This window comes from Erpetoichthys calabaricus, chromosome 1 (genome assembly GCF_900747795.2).
Source record: "Erpetoichthys calabaricus chromosome 1, fErpCal1.3, whole genome shotgun sequence".
In the NCBI taxonomy this organism is placed as follows: domain Eukaryota; kingdom Metazoa; phylum Chordata; class Cladistia; order Polypteriformes; family Polypteridae; genus Erpetoichthys; species Erpetoichthys calabaricus.
Window position 1 is genome coordinate 355,836,635 of NC_041394.2, and position 26,538 is coordinate 355,863,172.

At 42.7% G+C, this 26,538-nt stretch overlaps 1 protein-coding gene across 2 annotated transcripts; it reads right to left on the minus strand.

Moving 5' to 3' along the window:
• Positions 1-8,313: 8,313 nt before the first annotated feature.
• LOC114644279 (gastrula zinc finger protein XlCGF57.1-like) lies at positions 8,314-23,687 on the minus strand. 2 transcript variants are annotated; one of them, XM_051925664.1, is made up of 4 exons: positions 23,562-23,687; positions 19,827-19,898; positions 17,838-18,308; positions 8,314-11,675 (listed from the first exon to the last, which is right to left on the minus strand). In XM_051925664.1, exons 3-4 carry the CDS (start codon positions 18,232-18,234, stop codon positions 10,312-10,314), a joined length of 1,761 nt encoding a protein of 586 aa, XP_051781624.1. In that variant the 5' UTR covers positions 18,235-18,308; positions 19,827-19,898; positions 23,562-23,687; the 3' UTR covers positions 8,314-10,311. The 2 variants fall into 2 exon arrangements, with proteins under 2 accessions (XP_051781624.1, XP_051781623.1); XM_051925663.1 differs by lacking the exon at positions 19,827-19,898.
• Between the last annotated feature and the right edge of the window lie 2,851 nt (positions 23,688-26,538).

Sequence of the window (26,538 nt, forward strand, 5' to 3'; positions counted from 1 at the left end):
CTTTATTCTTTTATAATCTCCTCAGCTCTCCTCCACATTTAATAAACTCTCCATGTCTTCTTCTCAGACTGTGTGCTTCTTCTTTAAACTTACTGGTGTTTCTCTACCATGTGGCCCTTGAACTGGTCACCAAACTCCACGAGTTCAGACCAGAGACCCCTGAGTTTCACCAGCCAGTGAACCACACTGGAAATTGTCCTCTGAAACCAGCGGGGGTCACAAAGCCCACTGAGGGGAGCAGCAGGAGCAAACATGGGTGGACAGTCCAGTGTGATGGAGAATGAGGCCAATCCTGGCACTGGTGACAAATTCTGAATGAAAACAGTTTGCATTTACCTTTTTAATAAAAGGCGAGCTTTAAGCCTGAGAAATCACCCCGTAAATGCACACGTTTAATTTCACATGTGTTAATATGTATGCTTACACAGTATTAAAAGACACTCAACAATTAAAGTCATTTACCTTTGTTCCCGCGTTTGACTCGTGCTGTAAATCTCTTCCTTGTTTTCAGTTCACGTTATTACGTAGGAGGCATGATGACGCGATACGTGACTCCGCCTCCTCCATTAGAGTATATGAACAAAAAACAGGTTCCAGTTATGACCATTACAGGTAGAACTTCGAAATGAACCCTGCCTAACTTTTGTAAGCAAGCTGTAAGGAATGAGCCTGCCAAATTTCAGCCTTCTACCTACACGGGAAGTTGGAGAATTAGTGATGAGTGAGTGAGTGAGTGAGTGAGTCAGTCAGTCAGTGAGGGCTTTGCCTTTTATTAGTATATATATATATATATATATATATATATATATAGGGAAACAGCCTGGACACAGACAGATGGACAGCATATAAAAGTCCAACACACGTTTATTTATAATTAGATAAGTGCACCAACCCAGTGCCGCAGCACCAATCACCCCAAAGTCCAGGCCAAAGCCACAGTATGCCTTCAGACTGCTTCCTTCTCTCTTCTCTCAGACCTTGTCCTCTTCCACCCGACTCCAGCTCTGAATGAAGGGAGGCGGCCCCTTTTATTGTCCCCCGGATGTGCTCCAGGTGGTTCTTGGCAATCTCCCACCAACACGCCCCAGTGTGGCAGAAGTGCCGGCTGCATCCCCGGAAGCACTCCGGGTGTCCCTGCTCCTCTTCCCCCTAGCACTTCCTGGTGTGGTGGAAGGGCTGAGGTCCAGGTTTCCAGGTATTGGGGCGCCCCCCTGGTGGTGACCATGGGCCCCTACAGGGTCGGGCTTCACAGCCCTGTACCCGTGGTCCCCAACACAGCCAGGGCAGATGCCCCCTCATGGTCCGGAGGACACGTGAGCCCTCCGCTGGTCCTCTTGAGCATCCCGGCTGGGTACCACCCCTAGCCGCATGCCACAGTACCCCACCACAAGCTGAGACCCCTAGGGGCCAGCGGCCCATCCCGCGAGGGCAGGTCTTCCACGGCGGGAAGCCGACATACTCTGCTCCAGGGCCCGGTCCTGCAAAATATAAAACAGAACAAGGGGCGGAGACCTTGCCCTAACACTGCCACTCGGCGTCTCTCTGTCTTACATAGGGGCAACCCTCCCCCCTCTGACCGGCAACCCGGTGCTTGCGATCTTGGCCCCCCTTTCGAGACCATATATATATATATATATATATATATGAGGCATCCCCCATTCGCGTAGTAGTGAAACAGGGCAAACTTTAAAAATCAAGCAGGTATCGCTAGCTAAGCGGAGGTATGGTATGCTCCAAAACGTGACCAGAGGAAGAGAGATTCGAACGGAGGCTGGTGCATGAGTGAGGAGGGCCCCGCCTGGCTCCCTATTGCTTGTCCCCTCCCGCCAACCGCGAGCCATCAAGGCCCTGCGGAACCTCCGCAGGTCCATTTGGGTAAATAAGAGGCTCGGGGAGAAGGTCCGTCACCCCCGCCTGAGAACTTTCCTCGGCGGGCAACTGACACACGCCCTCCCCCCCCTTTACCTGCTTCAGGGAGAAGCTGCTGCTCCTCTAGCGGGGACACCACATTGGGAAGCTCATCCGGGCTCTCCTCCTCCAGCTGATTAATCGGGCTGAAGGGAAGACACAGCCCAGCCTCGCTCTCTCCCGAACTCTCTCCGCCGTCATGCCACGGACAGACTTCATCTGGCCACCAACAGGTGGTTTGACCCTTGGCGTCTAGGAGTTAGGCTGATGCGAACGTGGAAAACCCTTCCCGTGGCCCTTCACCCTTCTTGTGCCCGTCACCTACCTCTGGTTGCAACCCGTGGTGCTGGTTGGCATGGCGGCGTCTGGCTTCTGTGTCCGCCCGGCTTTCTTCTTCCCCATCACGCAGTGTCTTGCGGCTCCTGCTGCAGTTGGGCTCTTCAGTGCGCCGTGCTGCGCGGGCTTGCTTGCAGCTGCGAGTGTGCTCTCCCAGCGCCGTGCTGCGCATATCCACCGGCTAGTCCTGCAGGCGCGTACCTCGCACTGCGGCCTCCGTGGCGTGCTTTCGTCGGGAGTGTGCCCCACGCTGCAGTCCAAAGGGCGCTCTCAGCTCTGTACTCTGATGGAGCAAACTCTCTGCCTCAGGAGTGCACTCAGCGCTGTGTGCGCCCTCCACGCTGTGCTATACATGCCTCTGAGTGCTGTACCGGGCCGTTACACAAATTTTTACCAGGTTCCGGTCCAAATGGACGGACCGGGATCCTGCCGACTACGCCAATGTAACAAGGCGCTATATAGGTGCCCAAACCGACACAGATGGACACAGAGGCACATATAAACTAAACAAGACTTTTATTTTTCTTCACCTGTGGGCGCACGTCTTCCCCATGACCCACAGGCAATATGCAGTCCAAAAGCACTATTCCAACACCAATACAATCTTTTCTCTCCTCTCCCACCACTCCTCCGCAAGCGTAGTCCTCCTCCTCCCAACCCTGGCTCCCTGAGTGGTGGTGGCTGGCCCTTTTTATAGCCCACCCGGAAGCGGTCCAGGTGATTGACCACCTGGTCCTAATTGCACTTCCGGGTGGGGCTGAAGATTCGTCCAGCCAGGCTGTTGAAACCAGGCAGCCTCCCTAGCGGCCACCCCGGGCCCCAACCAGGCTGTGGAGGACTCCATCTCCCATGGAGCCCTGCAGTAGGTTGGGGAATCACTGTTGGCCAGGAAGGCTGCCACCAAGCGTCCCGGGGAGGTATTGAGCTGCCCATGGTTGCTCCCCCAGAACATACACAGCAGGGGTGTCCCTGCTGGGCATGGGACCCGGCTGTCCGCCACAACTCGCTGTGTCATCTTGCTTTACCAGGACTTTTCCAACATAATCAAGACACTCTATAAAAGAGTGGCTTTGGGGACACCTTTTCTTTTTATTTTTGGATATTATTATTAAGCTTGCCACTTATAGCAGCATTCTGGTGATCAGAAGCAACTTGGCTGGCTCAAGAAGAAAAGACTCCTAACTCTGAAACTGCTCAAGGGAGCCCACCTGCTGTGTGGACATTAATTTAGACCATTCAGGTGAATGAAATTATTTAATTTAATTAAGTCCTAGTGTTTGATAAGAGTGGTTTCTCTGAAAAACAAACCTGTGCATGTTAAAGTGAAATAAAGTTTGTTTTTACCTCACTGACACAACCTTGTGTTCACTGACACAAGTCACAGACACATTTGTGGTTGCTTTAATACCTGATTCACGTCCTGTAGGTCATCTTTGTGTGGCACTCACAGTGGTGGACAAACTGGGCGAAGTAAATGTTTGGGCAGCATTTCTCGACACCAATTATGAGAAGAAACTAAAAGGTTTTAATCACTGGCCTCATTGAGCTCAGATTCTGCTGTTTGTTACTGTTGACATTTTCCAACAACAATCTTATTAGTGATAGGAAAATTGATTTTATTACATTAAGTAAAACGTGGCTTAGCTCTGATGGTGTGGCTGTTTAATTCGAATCTGCACCTCTGAATTACAGCTTTACTCATGAGGATTGCCAAGGTAAGAAAGGAGGTGGTTTAGCAAATATTTACTCAAGTCAGTTAAAGTGTAAAAATGTCAGCTTTGATACATTCAAGTCTTTTGAGTACCTTGCTGTTGTTATTCATGGAGTTTCTCAGTCTCTAGTATTGTTCGTCTATAGACCTCCTAAATATAATGCTTCTTTCTTTGAGGTATTCTCAGACTTAGTGTCAATTATAATAACTAACTATGACAGGTTCCTTATAGTTGGCGACTTCAATTTTCATGTCGATAATCAGTGTGACCCAAAAGCAAAAGAAGTCATGAATCTCTTGTACTCTTTTGATATGAGCCAGCATCTTTGTCAGCCAACACACAAAAGAGGGCACACATTGGATTTAGTGATTACTAAAGGATTAAAAGTTGATGTGAGGCAGATTGTGGATATCGGTTTATCAGACCATTTTCTCTTACTATTTAATATAGAAATACTGATAAATAAAATAAATTAGAAACATACTGTTAAAAACACTTCTTTCATTCATCTGCAACTTCAAAGTTTACAAACATATTAAGTAACCAGTCCGTTTGTAATGCTTACTACAATAGTGATAATTATGTCAATAGTAAGGTGGGAAATGTTAATGTTAAAGTGAGAGCTGCTGCTGACATAGTTACATCTGTTACACCATAGTTACATGGTTACACCATGGAAGACCCAAAGAGTGTCTGATCTAAAGAGAACATGCCGAAGAGCTCAGCGTAAATGGAAAAAAACTAAAGTGATTATCCACTATGAGATACTGTAGGCTAAAATAACAGAATACAACAACATAGTCCATCTTGAGAGGTGCTGCTATTTCTCTAGAATTATAAATAACAATGCTAGTAATCCCAGAGTCTTATTCTCTATAATTGATCGTCTGTTAAACTCAGGTCACTCAATGGGATGCCTCCAAAAACCTTCCAGTGAAACTTGAAGCTTTTGCTAAATTTTTTAATCACAAAATTAATAATAGAAATAATATAGTACATCCACCCAATACTGATCTTGTTAAAGCCCGGTATTCTATTTTAAGCAAATTAAATTCTTTCACTAGGATAGATTTACCCAATTTATATAAAATAATTTCTCAACTGAGACCCCTCCATTTACGTCCTTGACCTAATACCAACAAGTTTTTTCAAAGAAGTATCTGAAGTGCTAACTGAGAGTGTTCTTGACATAGTAAATTCATCATTAGATACGGGGGTATTCCAAGACTGTCTTAAGACTGCTGTAGTTAAACCCCTGTTCAAGAAAAATAATCTCAACCCATCTGCTTTTGAAATTTTTAGACCCATTTCTAACCTGCCTTTCTTAAGTAAAATCCTAGAAAAGACAGTCATTACGCAGCTAAATGACCACCTCAATAAACCTGCTATTCTTGATAAGTTTCAGTTGGGTTTCAGAACAAATCACAGTATAGAAACTGCACTGGTTAAAGTAGTAAATGACTTGTGGGTAAATGCAGACAGAGGCCATTTATCTGTTCTCATCCTCCTAGATCTGAGTGCCGCATTTGACACCATTGATCATAATATTCTTAGAAATCGCCTTAGTCAATGGGTGGGCCTCTCTGGCAGTGTCTTAAATTGGTTTGAATCCTACCTGGCAGGGAGAAAATTCTTTGTTAGTTGTGGTAATTATAATTCAAAGACACATTATATCCTATATGGTGTTCCACAAGGCTCTATCCTGGGTCCGCTGCTCTTCTTAATCTACATGCTTCCATGAGGTCAGATTATCTCAAGGCTTAACGTGAGCTACCACAGCTATGCTGACGACACACAGCTGTATTTATCAATAGCGCCTGAGGACCCTGACTCTCTTGGCTCACTGACCCCAAAGTCTTACTTGTGTTTCTGAGTGGATGAGTAGTAATTTTCTCAAACTAAATAAGGAGAGATCAGGAATCTTAGTGTTGGGCAAAAATGGATATAATGAGGGTATTAGAAATAAAGTTGATGCATTAGGATTAAAAGTCAAGACGGAGGTAAAAAATTTAGGGGTAACTATTGACTCTGACCTACATTTTTCTCTGTTTCACTGATCACTCCTACCACTTTCTTTTATGTGGACTCATTCCCTGGACACTTTTTACTACTTGGACATGGATTTTAGCACGCCGAGACTCGTCTATTCAGGCAGTCAACTTCTAGTGCTGAGATCAAAGGCCCGCACCGATGTGGTTCCCTATTTACCTGATGAGGTAAGAAGGTCGTATCGTGGCAGCAGAGCCAGCGCTAAACTAAAGGCTAAGCGGCTAGCGAGGAAGTAGCGATACAAGCCTTCAGTGCCCTCTGTGATCCTGGGAAATGTGAACTCACTACCAAATAAGATCGACGAACTGGCTGCGCTGGTGAAAAATGTAAGGACCTACAGAGAAGGCAGTTTGTTGTGTTTTACTGAAATGTGGCTAACAACTAACATCCCAGATGCTAACGTGGAGCTACCCGGGTTTAGCACAGTTAGAGCGGACAGAGATGCAAGTACCTGCGGGAAGCACAAAGGAGGAGGATTCGCTCTCTATGTGAACACAAGGTGGTGCAACTCTGGACATGTAAATGTCAAAATCTCCACTTGCTGCAGGGACATCGAACTGTTGGCCATAAGTCTGCATCCCTATTACTTGCCCAGAGAGTTTGGACATGTCATTGTTGTTATCTTTTACATCCCTCCTCGGGCGGACATGGAGACAGCGAGTGACATCATCCATTCTGATGTTGCTAAACTACAAACACAGCAACCTGAGGTGCTTGTGCTAATCGCTGGAGGCTTTAACCATGTGATGCTGGACAAAGCATTACCTGCCTTCTCCAGTGGATTGTAACAGCTGGGGAAATAGGACTATTGACCTACTGTATGCAAACGTTAAAGACACATACAGCGCCATGCCGCTGTCTGCGCTTGGGAAAGCAGATCATAACCTGGTTCTGCTTCAGCCTCACTACACACCAAGAGTGAGGGTCCTACCTACAACCACATGCTCATTCAGGAAGTGGTCCCCTGAGGCAAAGCAAGCTCTGAGAGACTGGAACAATGGACTGGGATATCCAGCAGAGGTCACATAGTGAGAACATTGAGGAGGTTGTTGACTGCACTACTGACTACATTAACTTCTGTATGGACATTGTAGTTCCAGTAAGAACAGTACGCTGCTATGCTAACAAGCCATGGATTACAAGTAACATCAAGGGCCTTTTGAACCAGAAGAAAAGAGCCTTTAAAGGAGGTAATCAGCATGAGCTCAAGCGCGTGCAGAAGGAACTCCAAGTCCAGCTCAGGGCGGCGAAGGAGCAGTACAGGAGAAAGTTGGAGCAGAAGTTACAGAATAACAGCATGAAGGAAGTGTGGGATGGGATGAAGATCATCACTGGCTGCAGCTCGAAGCGGTGTGCCACTATCGAGAGAGACGTGAAGAGAGCAAACCAAATGAACAACTTCTTTAACAGGTTTGACCACCCTAACCCACTCTCACCTCGGAGAACTGCACCCTCCACCCATCCTTCTGCTGATACCAGCATAGGAGAGAGTTTCCCATCACCCACAGTTACAGCAGCCCAGGTAAGCAGAGAGCTGAGAAGACTTTGTGCCAGCAAGCAGTGGGTCCAGATGGAGTATCGCCACAACTGCTGAAGGCCTGTGTGTTGGAGCTGGGGAGTTCTCTGCTGTCACTGTCCTGCTCCACTGACAGACTGAGGAGATCATTCCTCCCCCACACTATGCGACTCTTCAATTCCACCCAGGGGGATAAACGTTAACATTATACAAAGTTATTGTCTGTTTTACCTGCATTTTTATCACTCTTTAATTTAATATTATTTTTATCAGTGTGCTGCTGCTGAAGTATGTGAATTTCCCCTTGGGATTAATAAAGTATCTATCTATCTATCTCTCTCTCTGTACAGCGCATCTTCAACCTGAGCCCCGAGGCTTTGGAAAACATCTTGTATCACCCCAGTCCCAAAGGTATCACGTCCTAGTGAGCTGAATGACTTCTGGCCTGTCGCTCTGACGTCACATGTGATGAAGACCATGGAGCGGCTGCTGCTTCACCACCTGAGGCCACAGGTCCACCACGCCCTCGACCATCTGCAGATAGCATACCAGAAGACGGTGGGAGCGGAGGATGCCATCATCTACGTGCTACACCGATCCCTCTCCCACTTGGACAGAGGCAGTGGTGCTGTAAGAATTCTTGTTTGTAAGTGAGAGAGGAAGTGAGCCTCGCTATTGGCAGGTTAGCATTGACTACTTCCATTGGCTAGAAGGAATAAGCCCTGCCCTTACCTCACTGCTTTTGCTCTGAAATAATTTGGCAGTGAAACCACACAAGAAAACTGCAAAAAAAGTAATCAATGAAAAATGTTCCAGTTATAATTACCCACATTGTTTCAGTACACATGGTGAAGAAAACATTTACAGTTATTTGATTGGCAGACGCTTTAATCCAAAGTGACTTACAAGGAGGACTGCAGGGCCAACTATTTGTACAGTGGGGACATGAAGTATCAGTACAAAGAGGACAGAGTCGTTGGAACAATAAGGGAGGCAGACACAACTGACATAATAACTAAAAGGGTGTATTTATTAAAGAAAAAAAAAAAAGTCCATAAAGAAATTATAAAAAAGGCACATAAAAACTGCAATGATGAATCAGTAAAAAAAAAAATTCTTAGCCTGCTTTCTCCCCCTATGCAAAAACTCAGGGTTAAAGATGACTTGTCCTGGCAAATTGGAATATTAGTCTATTCTCTGCCAATACATCACCCTGCAACTCCTTCTCCTGCTCTGAACTGAACTCCCGTCTCTGGCATAAACACTGGCTTATATCCCGGGTCAACCATCACTTGACTCGGGTCGAACACCCCTCACACTCCCTAGTCACGTACCAAGAGATACTCATGGAGTAGGTGGGGCATGGCTGACTGATCTCTGTAATGCTATCATAAAAGAAGCTAAAGTGCCAGAGGGCAGGATGACTATATTAGTACTGTACTGTACAAGAATAAGAGGGATCCTATGAGCTGAGCCTCATATAGAGCGATCAAGTTTGTCAAATGGGCTGCCGAGCAAACAATCAGGGGGAAGATAAAAATGAAATGCAGTTTGGTTTCATGTGAGGACCTTCCATGCAATTTTTATTGTGAAACACATTCAGGAAATGTATGTAGAGAAGTGCAAACTGGCATTTTTGACTTTTGTAGATTTAGACAAAACACTTAATTATTTTCCAAGAAAAGTTACGACATTGGGCTATGGGAGTGGAGGAATAGCTTGTAAAAGTATATGGAGACAGCAAGGGTTTTAGCATGAAAGTGGAAGTACATCAAGGTTCAGACCATAGTAATTGAAGCAGCATATAGAGAAATAAGAGAAGGACCACCAGTGGAACTTTTTATGCAGAGGACTTAGTTACAATTGATGGCAGTGAGGATGAATTAACAGAAAAGTTTCTTAAATGGAGAAACAGATTGGGCGAGAGGAGATTATCCATTAATCTAGGAGATGAAGGTAGGTGGAAAATGGGGAACTACAGAATAATCTGGAAGGTGGCCATGCAGTGCATGTGGTAGAGGTGTGCATTCAACTTCTACCAAGTGCGTGGAATGTGACAAATGGGTGCAGTAGCATGACAAAGATCAGCATCTCCTTCCTGTGCAAAAGAAGCGGCCTGAAATCACACAAACAGTCAGCAAGACATCAGACTTAGGGACTGAAGGTGATACAAAATTACAGTGGGTGGCTAAGTTTTGTTATCTTGGAGATATCATATCCTATACAGTTGAGGCAGATTTAGCAGTGCCCACCAGATTAATGTGCAGTTGGAAAGGTTTTGAGAAGTACTACCATTACTAAAGTCCAAGGAAAACTTCATTAAAACAAAAGGGTATGGTAATGAGACACAGGCATTACAATTTGAAAACAGAGAGACAATAGAGATAACTGAGAGGTGTATGATAAGATGGACACGTGATGTGTCGTTGAACGACAGCCTGGAGAATGTAAATCTACACAGCAAAGCAAATGTTGAAAATATAAGCGTCAACTGGCAAAGGCGCTACTTCAGGTGGTATGATCATGTGATGTGAAAAGATGATTATGACTGGGTGAAGTAAAGTCTTGATCTATTGATGGATTGTAAGAGGCCTAGAAGTAAGTCAGAAAAATGGATTTATGAGGTTAGAAGCGATATGAAGAAAATGAAACTTACAGGTGCTGACTTGCATGAGAGCAGTTGATGAAGAAGAGCGATTTGGAGTAAAACAGCCAGCCAGGGTTATCCTGGAAACTAATGATACATCTGAATTGACCTCAGGTAATTTCATTTGCAGCTCACAGCATTTATTATTTTTCAAAATTTGAACATAATTTGCCACTTAGTTTTTCTTTTCTTTTGATATTTTTGTTTCTCTCTATTACGGACTCTTTTTTGTCTCTTAGAATTGATTGTTTTTGTTCTTTACAGTCAGACTGTGGCTTCTTTGTGTTGTGAATTCTTGTGTGCTTCTGAAGATGGCTCAGTCGTGAAAATTGTCTGCCGCATTCGGGACAACAATAGGGCTTCTCTCCAGTGTGAACTTTCTTGTGTCTGTGTAGATTGCTTACTTGTGAAAATTGTTTCCCACATTCAGAACAGCAATATGGCTTCTCTCCAGTGTGAATTCTCATATGGGTGGTAAGACTGCCTCTGTAAGAGAACTGTTTGCCACATTCACAACAGCTAAACAGCTTCTCTGAAGTATGAATTTTTTTGTGGGTCTGAAGATTGCTCGCTTGTGAACATCGCTTTCCACATTCAGAACAGCAATATGGCTTTTCTCCTGTGTGATTTCTCATATGAAAGTTAAGACCGCTCTTGTCGGAGAATCGTTTGCCACATTCAGAGCAGCAAAATGGCTTCTCTCCAGTATGAATTCTTGTGTGGGTCTGGAGAGTACCCTTTTGAGCAAATTGTTTTCCGCATTCAGAACAGCAATAGGGTTTCTCTCCTGAATGAACTCTCTTATGGTTTTCCAAATGGCTGCTTTGAGCAAATTGTATTCCACAGTCAGAACAGCAATATGGCTTTCTTCCATTGTGAGAATTCACGTGGCTGTTAAGACTGCTCTTGACACGAAATCTTTCTCCACATTCAGGACAGCAATATGGCTTCTCACCAGTGTGAATTCTGGTGTGCGTCTGAAGATGGCTGCTTTTCAGAAATCGCTTACCACAATCAGAACACCAATATGGCTTCTCTTCAGTGTGAGTTCTCATGTGGATGTGGAGGCTGCTCCTGTAAATGAACTGTTTGCCACAATCTGAACAGCAAAATGGCTTCTTCACAGCATGAATTCTTTGATGGGTCTCAAGGTGTTTCTTTTTAGAAAAGTGTTTTCCACATTCAGAACAGCAATATGGCTGTCTCCCTGCAAGATTCAACTGACTTCCTACATATTTGGATTTCCTTTGAAGACTTTTTCTTTGCTCTTGGCATACATACAAGGCTCCTGAATTTGAATTTTGCTCCTTTTTTTGAGTATCAATTGTGTCTATTTTTGTTAGCTTTACAACAGGCTGAGAAATAAAATGCAAAGAGGCTAGTGACAAAGTTTGTGGCTCAGATGTTGATTTCTTCATATTTTCAAGATGCAGTGTCTGTTGTTGTCTGTCATTAAGTATAGTCTGGAAAGGTGAAGATGGGGAAAAGCTACGACTCTCCTGTATATCTGCAGAAAGGCACAGAAAAGGACAAGTGTAAGTGACAGAGAGAACTGGCAAGCGTAGCCATTTACTGTGGATCAGCTTGTCCAAATTATAACACAACCAACTAACAACAATACCCTAATCTCAATACTTTCATGTTAATCATAACATGTTACCTTATCTCCCCTAATGCTTTGATATGCTTGGTTTTGTAAGTGGCAAAGAAAACAAAAGTTGGAAAGCCGTAACATTTTTCAAGATGGGTGTCGAAAAAAGTCAACTTTAAAAGGGTAGAAAACTAAACATTGAGAAAAGTCGACATCAAGGGGTAGAAATCAAAGCAATGTTGGCATCAAGAGGTACAAGGCTAAGAAATAAATAAAAGTACTCACTGTACTGATCATACGGCCTTGATGATGTTCAATTACATGACTAGGAATCGCAGGCTATGACCATTAGGTCAAGGACATGTTACAAGATTTCTAGTTGTAGGGGATTTCAAATGTAATGACTGCAATTGCTGATCTCATTGGTTTAAAGATATCTGTTTAAACAACTAGAAATTACAAAAAAATAGTGAATTACATGATTTCATGTCGAATGTTTAGCACAATTTCACATTTCCAAAGGTATCACAAGCTTACCACATTCCAAGAGCCAAGTAACGTATGGCTTGACAGCACCGGTACCTGCACAAATGTCTACTAAAAATGGTGAGTTTTAATGTAGCCCCCTTTCTTTTTTCCTTTGTCCATTCTGTTGTGATCTGACAAACATCATCAGGCTGGTGTGAATCGTTTCTCTCCTAAATCTGTTTTTCCTCTTTTCTTGCATTACACACATTGCACTTTTCACGCACAAAATCTCCAGTAACTCTTTAAAAGGGTAGATGGAATGCATATATGTGGATGATAGTTTTACTGGGTATGTCTTAATTAGGGGTGACATGGTGGCACAGTAGTTGTGGTGCTGCCACACAGTAAGGAGATCAGATTTTGCATTGCGGAGTCTACATGGGTTTTCTCACACAATCCAAAGACATGCAATGCTATACTAGCCTGTGTGTGAGTGTATGTTTTCCCCTACGTTGAACTGGTGTCCCGTCCAGTGTCTTGTTCCTTCCTTGTGCCCTATGCTATCTGGAATAGGCTCCAGTTACATGTGGCATAAAGCTAATACAGTTTTGCACAATAAGAATTTCACAGTCACAGTCAAACATGGTGGTGGTAGTGGGATGCTGTGTTGATATTTTGCCACTTAAGGGTTTGAATGACTTCTTTGTAATTGAATGGAGCACAAATTCAGCTGTCTAACAGGAAGTACTGAAGGAGAATGTCTGGTCATCAGTCCGCAACCTGAAGCTCAAGTATAATTGTGTTATGCAGCAGAACAACAATCCTAACCAAAACAGCAAGAGAACCTCTGAATGGATGAGGAAAAAAAAAATTGGAGGGGCCTGGTCAAAGTCCTAAATTGAACCCCATTGAGATGCTATGGTGGGACCATAAATGGCAATTCATGGACGAAAACCCTACAGTTGAAACAATTCTATCGAGAGGTCTGGGCCAAAATGTTTCTGCAGCAATGCCAAAGAGTGGCCTCCTGTTGCAAAAACTGTTGGTGCTAAAATGTGACACAACCAATTTTAAGTTTAGAGGGTCAGTTACGTCTTCACATGACTGATGTAGGTTTTGGTGAACGCGTTTCCCTGATAAATCAGGTGGTCATTTAAAAACGGGGTGGCACAGTGGCGCAGTGGTAGCGCTGCTGCCTCACATTAAGGAGATCTGGGTTCGCTTTCCGGGTCCTCCCTGCGTGGAGTTTGCATGTTCTCCCTGTGTCTGCATGGGTTTCCTCTGGGTGCTCCGATGTCCTCCCACAGTCCAAAGCCATGCAGGTTAGGTGTATTGGCGATCCTAAATTATTCCTAGTGAGTGCTTGGTATGTGTGTGTGTGTGTGCCCTGCGGTGGGCTGGCACCCTGTCCAGGGATTTGTTCTTGCCTTGCGCCCTGTCCTGGGGGGGGATTAGTTCCAGCAGACCCCCCGTGACCCTGTGTTAAGATATAGCGGGTTGGATAATGACTGACTGACATTTAAAAATGTATTGTGTTTGGAGAAACAATGAAGTGTTATGAATAAGCAAAAACAGTGGAAATCAGGAAGGTGCAAATCCTGTTTCATGGCACTGTAGATGGAAAAAAAAAACTATAAATGCAAATTTTACAAAACTAAGTGCAACCCTACATTATTCAATCCTTGACATTAAAATCTTGTACAGATGATTAGAACATTGATTTGTGTCTGAGCCTGTCAGATTTAAACCTTTGACGTTTAGCTTGTTTTTGAAGTGTGTGTTATCACCATGCAGATATCAAAAGAGCACGGTGAGGCCTTCAAGAAGAAGGTTGTAGACAATTACAAGTCCGGGAAGGAATTTAAAAATATCTCCAAATAATTGCAAATTAAACATTCCATTGTCTGGAAGATCATCTGCAAGTGGAGAAGATTTCAAACAACTGTCAACTTGTCCAGACCAGGCTGCCCTTGCAAGTTCAGCTTGAGAGGAGAAAGCAAGAAGCTAAAAGACATCTGTAAGAAACCCCGAATTTCATCACAGAAACCCCGGGTAGGTCTTCCTACTGTTGATACCAAAGTTCATGAGTCTACCATTAGAAAGTTTCACACATGGGATCTACATAAGAGTTGTGCCAGGAGGAAACAAAAGAAAATCAGGGAAGACAAAAAAACACCTTGACAAAGTCCAGGGGCCTCATGTATAAACGGTGCGTACGCACAGAAATGTTGCGTACAAACCTTTCCACGCTCGAATTACGATGTATAAAACCTAAACTTGGCGTAAAGCCACGCACATTTCCACGGTAACTCATACCTTGGCGTACGCAATTTCACAGCCCAGTTTTGCAGACTGGCGGCACCCAGTGTCAAAGCAGTGATACTGTTCCTGTGTGATCACCCTTTCTTTCTTAGCTCCACATTCCTGACGCGGCTTTATAAATACACTGAAATTAACTGCATATTGTTTATTAGTGTAATGCACCTGATTGTAATTAACCTGCAGCAATATATTGGTCCAGGGAATAGCCATAGTATTCCAAATACCACAACTGCTTTAGCGTTGTAACTCTCACTGCATCTTGTTCTTCGTTTTGCTGCTCCTGTTAAGGGTTGCCACTGCGGATCATCTTTTTCCATATTACTCTCACTGCACCACTCAGAGTATTTATATCACTGTATCTGAGTGTGAATCACAGCAGCAGCTGATCGGAAAGAGAATTATCAGTATACAGTATCAAGTACACACTACCTCAACCACGGCAAAAAGCGTTAAAGCCTTTCCTGTACGGACCTCGCGTTTCAGAAACAGTTTCATCCCAAGAACTACAAACGCACTCAATCAGTCCATCAAGTGCTCCTTGTAGAACTGTTTGTACTTATAAGTACAATTACCTCACTGTAAACTTACACTACAGTTATAATATTGCACAACCTGTGCTACTTTATAAAGCACGTATGATGACAACATCATTTTTAAGATGAAATGCAGCAAAATATGTTGCTTATAGTATACAGATAAAACTTTAACTTCATTTAAATAATCTGCATTGTTAATAATTAAACATGTGAGGACACGGTGCCGCAGCGTATAGCTAGTTCACGGATAGCTCCTGCCTTGCGCTGTATTATTGCTGGTGCTGACGCGACACTGGAAGGATAGACGGATAGAATAATTAAACATGTACTACGAAGATATTTCAATGTTCCTTAAAAGTTTTGAAGAATCGGCGTTCTAAGCTTACAGATGGCTTAACGTCTATTACAGAGCTGATTGTGTGGCGATTGGGTATTTGGAGAAAGAAAAGTACGTTTGAAAGAGACAGTACTTCTGTAATAAATTATTTCATCGAAGGTCGCACATGGCGCAGCAAGCCTCTTGCGTGAGATATGAACAATCACTGCGCCACCGTGTTCCCATGTTTAATAACATGCTTTCATTGTTATCATCATGAAAATTATATCACATGTATATCTCAGTATTTTAATTATTCAGAGAGCTGTAATATCTCGAATGTAATGGATTCTGTGTCCTGTCGGAGAAAGAGAAAGAATGGAAGCACGTAGTGATTCACACACATAGAGCACATAGAAGATCAAATACAGAACAAAGCATTTAATGTGCTACTTGAGAAACTAGTAAAATAAACGATTTTAAGATGAAGTTTATGATGTTCTACTTTGATGGCAAAATAAACTATGTGATTAAAGTGGAAATTTCGAGATTAAAGTTGACATTTCGTGCTTTTTTCCCACTGTGTGCCTATGTTTTTTGTCTGTACCCTAATAAGCTTTCATATGACACTCAGACGGTGGGCTACGACTCACCTTTTCACGGCGACATTGATATGTGATTTCTTTTTTATTTTGGGCACTGTGTGACTTTGTCAACTTGATCTTTTGAGTTTCTCCGACACTCTGTCACTCGATCAACTTTCTTTTGTTGATTATACTACTGTTTAAACCAACAAATAGTACGTTTTTCCTTTGCCTCCACTTGGTATTCGCTGAAATTCTTATATTTTCCCCTGTGCTTTTCCCATTGTCTTTTCACAAAAGGCTATTTATATTGATTTGCATATTCAAAGAGGCGTAATTCTGGGAGGAGTTGGGGCGGGACAGAAGGCGCGTGCACGTGCGTTACTTTTCACGCTGATCGGGATTTATGTAGTGGAAGAACGTGAAAGTATGCGTGCGCACAGATTCCTGCATCTGGATTTTTCTGTGCGTACGTACAATCCCGCTTTTGTGCTTACGCCATGTTATAGTGTGAGTTCTACGCACGGCGTTATACATGAGGCCCCAGGACCTCTGGACCAATGTGCACTGGACAGTCGAAAACCACTGTTGAGGATGCTAGTGGAAATGGTAACGTTTTTGGGTTTTATTATCAGGACCTGGGCATCACACCATTATAGTATGCACTAGAAATTCTTTATTGTACCAGAGGGTGTTTGATGATAATGTGAGACCATCTATTAGAAGATTAAGGCTCATCTGAAAGTGGACCTTGCAACATGAAAATACCCCTAAACACACAAGCAAGTTAATCAAAGAATTGATGAAAAGAAAGAAATGGAGGGCACAGGAATGGTCAAGCCAAAGCCTGGGTCTGAATCCCACCGAGATGCTGTGGGGGGATTTAAAATGTGCTGTGCATGCAAGATCCCCCTCAAACATCACACAAATGAAAGAATTCTGCATGGAGGAGTGGGAAACACTTTCTGACAATTAAAGTCAGAGACTGCTAGACAGTTTTAGAAAAACGCCAAATGGAGGAGGAAATACCAGCTATTAGAGCCAAGAGGGCAGTTATGTTTTCGACAGATGGAAATAATATACTGTATATGTTAATTTTTCTTTAAATAAATAACAGGAAATTCATGCTTTCATTTTTTTTTCTCCAATTACATCATCGTAACCTATAAATATAATTTAGATTAACTACTATAAAATGGAAGTCAAATAGGAACTTCACCTTACAAAATGTTAGCGAATCAAAGTACATCACCAGCTCAACCAGGAAATGGCTTAAGAAAAGGAGAGAGGATGTGATGGAAGGACCCAATCAGAGCCAGGACCTCAAATCTATAGTGTCACCTAAAGAGGGCGCTGTGCACAGGAGGTCCTTGAGCACCTTGGGTTTGAACTGCTCTCTAAGTAACAATTGGAGCAACTTTGAAAGCCCAGGAGTGCTAAATTAGAAGAACAAGAGACGTGATGGTGGAATCAAAGTAGAAGGGGCTTCAGCTACTGAAAAAGAAAACTAAAGTAACAAAGACATCAAAATGGTTTATTTTCTCTACAAATAACTAACTTGTTCATATTTGAATGCTGTGGTCTTCAAGATCTTACTGCATGTGATAACAATGGGCCCTTAAGCAAAGCCATTAACTCGAAAATTGCTCCAGGGGTGCTGTACAATGGCTGACTCTGTGCTCTGACTTCCAAAGGTCAGGTGAAAAGACAATTTCCACCCAGGGATTAACAAAGTATAAAAAAAAAAGTCTTACGCAGTTTAAGCATTCACATTTTAAATTCACTGAAATTTCATTAATCACGTGTGGACCTCTTAGTTTCCTCTGCTTGTTCCCTTTCAGTTCCTACTCACCTTCTTCAGACTGATTTGTAGAGGATGGCTGACATTCCGGTGTTCTCCTTGACGTTTTGTCACTCGTCTTTGTGTCTAAATCAGACTTCACAATGACAGAATGTTCCAGAACAGCACAGTTACTTCTCTGAGGGGAGACTAATCCTGTCAAACCTCCATCAGGACCCCTAGACTGAAGGTTGGACTCTGAATGAAGGTCTTCATTCTTGACTATAATATTAGGTTCCTGCACATTGATGATGACAGGCTTTTCCTCCGTCTCTTCCTTAATGTGTAATGTCTCCTGTTCATAATCCTCACCTTTAATGGACAGACTCCCCTGTACAGGGAACACATGGTCCCATTCATAGTCTGCCTCCTCCTTAATATTCCCGGTCTTTATCTCCACAGCATTCATGTCTGCTTAGCACATCTTCTCTGTCATATCCACAAACCATAAAGAGTTACAAAAAATGGCAGCTTCTTCTTCCTCTGTGTGGAAAGAAAAGGATTTAGTTGCAGTAGAGATGAATGTACAAACACCCAGACATGTCAGAGCCACGCATTGTTCCTCATCAGTTAAGACAAATCAGGCATTTCAGAGATACCAGAATAAGGGTGTAACGATACGAGTACAGAGTTTTAAATTGCTCAGTTTTATTTTCTTCTGAAAGATAAACCCTTTGACCCAAATAAATCAGCAGAGTGTTACGTGCATCATATTCCTTATTATCTTATAATCTACAATGGTTATCAATGCCCCACTACAGATTGGGTCAAATCTTTGAACACGGCGCAGAAAAGCTTTCCCAATTTACTTGAAGTTTTTCTTAAAGGAAAGCTCAACATAAAAAAATATTTTTTTATCTTTTATTTACTCTATTCATTGTAGAGATAACAGAGAAATATGAGGGGTGTTCAATTTATCCATCCAAAAATTGATGGTCAAACTCACCTCATTACTTTTCAATGTAATCCCCCCTTGACTTCAACACACTTGGTCTACTTTTCCTCCAATCATTTAATTCATTTGGAACAGAAGGATTCCTGATGGCCTTCTAGACAAACTGCTACTGCCTCCCCTTGAGGTTATCATCATCATGAAATCTTCAGATTCCAAAGGGAACATAAACACTGCGAGCCCAGTCAGGACTCTATGATGGATGATTAAGCTCTGGAAAGCCACAGCCTTGCATTTTTGTGATTTGTGGGACACTGCATTGTTGTGAAGCTGCGCCAAACCTGTTGACAGGTTTATCATGACATTTCTGTTTGATGGCCTCATGTGACAACTTCATTGTGGAAGTTGTTGACGACTTGTGTGGCATGAATTCCAACAGCAGAACACCCTTTGTATTCTAGAAAACTGTTGGCATGACTTTTACAGCCGACTGCTGCACACAACATTTGTGGTTCAGGTAGCCCTTATGTTTCCATTCAATCGACTTTTGTTTGGTTTCAGGGTCCCCAACAACAATCCACGTGGAAAAAGTCAGTGAATTTTTCTCTAAGAAGGTCCAAGTTCTTGTTACTGAATTTCTAGAGATATGTTTTCTGTTCTGGTGTCAGCATTGAGGAACACCCATCAGGAACTGACTTTTGACATCATCAGATGAGTATGGATTACTGTGGAAACTGACTGCTGCTGAAATTCTTTCCTTTGTAAGGAGTGGAATAACTGAACGTTGCTCCCAATTTGTCAATTTCTTTCTAGACTCACAAGGAGATGCGTTTGTCTTCCTCTCTTTCTGAGTGCTTGACATGAAAGGACCTCAAAGTGCATGTGTGGCAGACCAAGAAATGTCCTGATCTCCAGTGACAAGTTCAGATTTGTGACACAAACAAACGACACTTTGGTAGATAAATTATTGAACACCCCTTGCATTGTTAACATCACGTTTTTACAGAGAGAACAACATTCCTGATCCAGTGAGCTTCAATGGTAATCCAAGGTGAACCAACAGTAAACATCATCAACATGTCAATTAAAAAAAGAAAATCTCAACTTACTCGTGTTGAATACTCCATCTATCAGGTGTCCAGTCGTGTACTCCGAATGTGTATTCTGACTAAAACATTCTCCTGTGAACAATGAGACTTCATTAATATGGAGTTGAGGTTCTGAACTGAAACCTTTCTTTTCCTTAATTTGCTGGTCATTAAGCCACACATACAGAACTTCTGGGCTTTTCTGTCCCCTGTTTGTCAAACTGCACCGGTGAATTGACCTTCTAATTGTGAAGCACTGTGAGGACGCACAGATAAGAGGCTTGTTTTCCATGCGATTGCATTGTTGCTCACTTTTCTTGAACTTTTAATCTCTAGTTGTTCTCCTCTCACAGACCAATGTAGATGTGATGTGAAAGACTAGCGGGCGACATACTGGCCGATCGAATGTATAGGGTGAAATTCATGTTTTGGTGTGACTTTCATAAAAATGTGTTACTGCTATGCTAAAAATTACACATTTAAGCACAAAATATACATACATATGAAGATTGGAAATGTGAACTTGTGTTGGTGTTTGTGTGGCTTAAAGGAAATGTTTTGTTATGGACTTGTATGTGACCTTCACGTAATAACTGTAAAGTATCACAGAGTGCTCGATATAAACAGGAAGGTCTGAAATAAAGAAGCCGTGTCTTGTAGTGCTGCGTTCCTTTAGCAGAAGCGGTGGCCTGAGTGAGGTGGACACCTGCTATTGAATCTGTTTGAGTAACAAGGCATTGATAAGCACTTCAGTGGGTCAGAGTCGCAGCAGCATTCAGAATTATTTAGGAGTAACATTGGTTAAAATTACGTTTCACTTAGAAAAGTACATACTAATACATTACACCTCTTTTCTACCAAAACTGTCAGAATTTTGGCTAAGCTGTCCTCTCTAACGTGAAGCAGCATAGGAGCCAACATATCAGCTGTTAGTGAGCAGGACTCCTGACCAATGAGTAAGGTGGAGGTGGGCTGTTAATTTAAAAGCGTGTCCTCATTTTTGCCCACAAGAGGACTGGTTCATTTAACCTCCTTGGCCTTAACCCCCAGTGTGACACGGGCTCAGACTTCTATGTAAATGTGGTTAAGCCCGAGTCACACTCATGGTGATGTGTAATGCTCTGTGTAACAGTGTTAAGCCTGAATAACTCACAGGACAGAACTCTGCTGCCAGCTAGTGAATGAAAGAACATCACACTGCAAAACACCTACCACTCTAAGATAACTCAACAATCTTCACGAGTGACGTAGAGCCTTCAACCGAAATACAATGGCGTACAAACACAAGGATGTAAAGCCAGTTTTAGAAGAAGCTGAAAGTGAACCATTAGCTGAACGAGTGATAGCGTTGACAATGTGAATCCATCACCAGACATTGACACAGACAGTGAAACTGATATGACGGACTCATTGTCATATGCCCTGTGAATCTGGTTGATCTGAAGGTTCGCTGGGGTGCAAGGAGGTGCAGAGCAAAATGTAAAGAGGATTGTGATTAAGGACAAGAAAGATGTCAGCCCTCTAAGCACTGTGCACAATGCAGCAACGGTCAAGGTTTGTGCCAGGAGGAATGTGGAGGTCACCAAGCCTTGTGCTGTGGCTAAGACAATGGGGACATCGATTGTGAGGATCAGGAACCAACATTCTACCCTGTTATGTTCAAACAACAGAAAAAAATATTTAAAAAGTGTGAAAAGAAGCCTGTGTCTACTGTCCTGATTGAGATGTCGAGCTGTGAATTGGCGACTGTTTCAAAACGTCACATGAAGGCTGTGTAGTCTATCAGCATCAGTACAGCAGTGGAAACTTGGCAGACCTTACACTACTGTATTTATGGTGACATTTAAACATTTATATGATTCTGCCACATGTAACTATTTCTATTGAAAAAAAAATCAATGTTTATCTGGGGGTAAACATATCGCTAGGAGGCTACTGATATTCTAGTAGGATTCTAAGACGTTGTGATCATACAGTTGGATTCCTGCCATGTGATTATCAGTAATCGAGATTATTGTTGTGGATGTCTGCATATTGTTTGCCGTTTTTAGTTTAAATTTTCAGAGGTGCCGATCATATCAGGAATTGTGTTATCTCCATTCTCTATAAAAACCTGAGATTTGCAAGTTTTCTAAGCAATCACTACAAAGAATACAGGGCACGGAAAACAAGACGAGAGAAAGAGGAAAAAAAGACATCTTTGGGTGGAAAATTTCTTCAAAGTGTTACACACACACACACAACATAAAGGGGGAAACACTGTGGGGTACTGTGCATAAAAAGTGAGAAATGGCAGGGATGTTGAGCTGGACACTGAACAAGGCCTGATACGCAGTAGGCAGACCAGCGCTAGGGTGACAGCCTGTCTCTCAATGATGAGACAACTAAAGAATTGTTCATGGACCAGGAAGACCCACCTTCCCACACTCCACTGTACCTGTGCTACAGAGGGTGAAAAGCACCAAATTCATGGTGTGCACCTGGTGGAGGACCTGACGTGGTCTATCAATACCACCTCCTTGACCAAGAAAGCACAGCAGCGACTCAACTTTCTGTAATGGCTGAAGACATATAGGGAAGACATCCTGACCAGATGCATTATTAAGTACGCTTGCAAGTACAAACATAACTGGGATAAGGCGAGTAACCAGTACAGGCACAAACCTTCTTTCTAAAATATTCCACTTTATATGAGCGAGTCCATTTAGTGTGCTCTCCATTTTGCAAAGCACACCAATGTCGAAAAAAATATATACATACAAAAAAAAAATTTTATCATCGTCAATGGCTGCCATGAATCCAAAAACAAGCATAGAGCCTGTGCCTCCCGTTTCTGTTAATCTTAACTCTGTATATTCAGGTAATCGACAAATGTAGAGAATTCTCAAAAATGAAGACAGATTACTTCAACAAGAAGAAGGGATAATACAATTGCCATAGCAATTGCTTTTGGAAATGTGCTTTTGTGGAGGTTTCCATCGTTTTTGACTTCATTACACATAATTTATGGACTTATTTGTTTTGATTTCTTTGTATGTGTGGATTTCTTGGATTGTTACCCGACATCTGGTGAACATTTCATATCAATAGCCCCATTAGAAATATATGCACCGAAAAAAAAAAATCGACGCGTTGAATACTTGTTTTCCCCGCTGTATAAAGATGGTATGACGATGAAGCCCACTTGAATTTTCCTTTTTTTTTTTTTAACGCTTGACGGTGAAATAACTTGTTGAGAATGCAGCTCGTCCTCCTTGAATTACATTCACAATAGCGATGTTTAAAAGAGCAGACACAAATATAAATTCGTGCAAATGGGACACTCGTGCGGCGGACGTACAGCGACAGATAATAAAGGGGATCCGCCGTCGGGTGCTGCTGGACTGTCCTCTAATTTCCCGGCCATCACCTCGAAAATGACTGACTGACTACACACACAAACCGAGTTTTAGACCAATCTGCACCAAACGCACCCTGATAGAATAAAAAAAATCTCCGAACTCGACGAGTATCTCGTCTTCACGTTAAGAGTTCAGCACTGAGCTCAAGTCGTGCGGCTAACCCAAAGGACTACTAACAGAGGAATACAAACAAGCCGGGCTCTTTGTAGTATATATGAGGATATGAACTGAGCGGAGCACAGCTGCAAGGCTCGATGCGGCAGACAGCTACAGCCTGCCGATAAAAAGTACTGCTCATCGGGCACGATTTTAACAAATTCCCTCTATTTCTTTCATATGTCACGTAAGCACATACCTTTTTTTCTCCATGAATCGTATTGTGCAGTCGAGCTTCAGGAAACTGGCCAGCGTGTCGCCGCCCACTTCTCGATCTGCTCCTCGGGGAGCGTCAGACACTGGGAGGTAGAGCACGCATGCCTGGAAAATGCGCATGCGCGAAGCAGATAGGGTGTTCCCACATACATATATACAGACTCAAGCAGGCGCAGGGGGGCGGGTCTAGCTGACAGAACCGAGTGGACGATATACATTATTAATACGTACATTATTACAATAAAACGGAACCAAATAATAGCGTACACATGCAGCTTAATTAAAACTAGACGTCTTTTAATAACAGCATTTCAAGGAAATCGGATTCGTCTACTATGGCGCAACTTACTGAAAGCTGGTTATTTTCAACGTGTTCATAAACTTTCCTAATGCTGTATCTGCATAAGGGACTGGAAGCACCTACAGCCAACGTATCCAGCTCCTATGTACTTGTAGAGATAACAGGGATACGGGGCGCTGAAATTTGAGGACATTGTGCTGCTTGCGAAAAGCGAACTGAGCGGGCAGCGGCAGTCTGGAGGATACGCGAACGCGCAACGGGCTGGCGGCTCGGAAGGATTTGAGCGGGCACGCGCGCCCAACTTTCCAAGATTTAATGGAGGCGCGTGCACCATCACTCGGGACACGCGTAGGGCATTTAAGCCATTCAAACGGGGGGCTTCAGTTTAGGGTCGGTCACTTCCAGTGCTGGATGATAGTCCTGCTCTGTCTCTCACATAAAGAAGAATCTTTGCTGCTGGTGCTTAATTTTCTTTAAACCTGCTAGGATTGTTCCTGTTTTTCTTGTTACGTTGCAGAACTGTAGAGTGTAAAGTCTTTGGAAAGAAGATTTTTTTTGTTTGTTTGTTATTTTTCCAGTTTATAGAAATCTTAATCTTAATGATTACATTTTGTCTGAAGAAGGGGCCTGAGTTACCTCGAAATCTTACAAATTGTAACCTTTTTAGTTAGCCAATAAAAGGGGTAATTTTGCTTGCCTCGTTTTTGGATTTTTATGATTGTGTTTATTTATTTATGCACAATAAAATCTAATTTGACTTTGCAGGTGCACGTCTGGAGCCTTCCTCTCAGTTCTGTTCCTCTGTTCCTCAGTCTGAGTCCCCGCACTAACATCCTACATCAGTGGCTCTCAGATTCAGTTCTGGCGCCCTCCTCTAGCTGCAGGTTTTTGTTCCAACCAGTTCCACAATCAGTGAGTCATTTTCATCTTAAATTGTTCTACCTGTTTAGTTCACTTTCCTTTTTATTTCTTCTCTTATTTTGCATTCTGAAAACAGCAGATCATGACCTTTGTACTTTTTAATTAACAAATGAAATGAGATAGAGCATTATTACTCTTAGAAATGAAGGCCTTTCATTTAGAGAAACTGCAAAAAAAAATCCAAGTGTGTTTGAGTCCAGTGGTGTCCTACACAGTCCAAAGGCAACTGGAAACTGGAAGACACTCTGATAGGAAGAGATGTGGCAGAGGCAAAGTCACCAGCCAATCAGAAGAGGAATTTCTGACGATCATCAGCTTGAGTGACCACAGGCGCCTCACAGCACCACAGCTTCACACACAGCTCTGTCCCATCGAGTTGGTGACATGAAGGTTCTCAGTATGTGACACCAACTGTCAAACATGGAGGAGGAAGTGTGGTGGTCTGGGGGTCTTCTGCTGGAGACAGAGTTGGTGACTTGGACAGAGTGACTGGCATTCTGAATCTAAAAGGGTTACCACAGTTTGGCTGTTATATCAGTAAAAGGTGCAGGCTACGCTGAGGAATCAAATATTTTCATATTTTATACACTTAATGATTCCTTGACTTTTCTTTTTATTTTCCATTGTTTATTTGTTCTAGGCATTGATTTTATGAAGCATTAAGACATTAATTTGCGTACAATTCCATAAAAACTGAAAAAACTGAGGTGTTCTAAAACTGTTGACCAGTAATGCAGCTGAACACTGATAACAAATGACAAGCAGAGTAATAATAATAAAAATGCATTTTATTTATAGGGGCACTTACATTAGCAGTAAATCTCAAAGTGCAACATCCATCCATCCATCCAGTTTCCAACCCGCTGAATCTGAACACAGGGTCACGGGGGTCTGCTGGAGCCAATCCCAGCCAACACAGGGCACAAGGCAGGAACCAATCCCAGGCAGGGTGCCAACCCACTGCAGAAAGTGCAACATAAAAAGTTTAAACAAAGGCAAAGCAATATAAAAACAGAGATAAAACAACAATAATTATAGCATTCTTGTTAATAAGCTTTCCTAAATAGAAAAGTCTTTAGTTGTTTTTTAAAACAGACCACAATCTGCCGTGTTCTTAGGCTCTCTGGTAGAACATTCCAGAGCCGTGGAGCAGCAACTGCAAAGGCTCGGTCACCCATTGTATGAAGTTTGGTCACAGGGGGGCGAAGGCGATAGGTATTTGTAAAATGGAGGTTTCTTGTAGTGGATTGTAATATAAGGAGTTCTTTAAGATATTGTGGAGCATTTCCATGAATACACTGGTGAGTAAACAAACAGAGTTTGTATTCAATATGGAGGTGAATAGGGAGCCAATGAAGTGACCGAAGGATTGGTGAGATGTGTTCATATTTCCGCACCCTCATCAGGATCCTTGCAGCATTATTTTGAATTTGTTGGAGCTTTTGAAGGCTCTTGCTGGGTATCCCGATGAGGAGTGCATTACAATAGTCCAGCCTGCAGGAGACAAAGCCATGAACCAGCTTTACAGCATCACAGAGGGAGAGGTAGGGACGGAGTTTGGCTATGTTTTGAAGATGAAGGAATGCAGTTTTACAAAGGTGATGGACATGTGTATCAAATGACAGATGGGAGTCTAACCTGACACCCAGATTTGTAACAGTTTGGTAGAGGGTAATGGTACAGTCAGAAAAGGAAATACAATTTACAGAGGAACGAAGTTGATGGGGAGTGCCTATTA

What these genes read in the sequence shown, in the direction of transcription:
- LOC114644279 (XM_051925663.1), bottom strand. Translation starts at nt 18,234, where the DNA reads ATGAATGCTGTGGAGATAAAGACCGGGAATATTAAGGAGGAGGCAGAC. An exon ending in TACAAATCAGTCTGAAGAAG is followed by an intron (nt 11,676 to 17,837) that starts GTGAGTAGGAAC and finishes GCCTTTCTGCAG; the next exon opens with ATATACAGGAGAGTCGTAGC.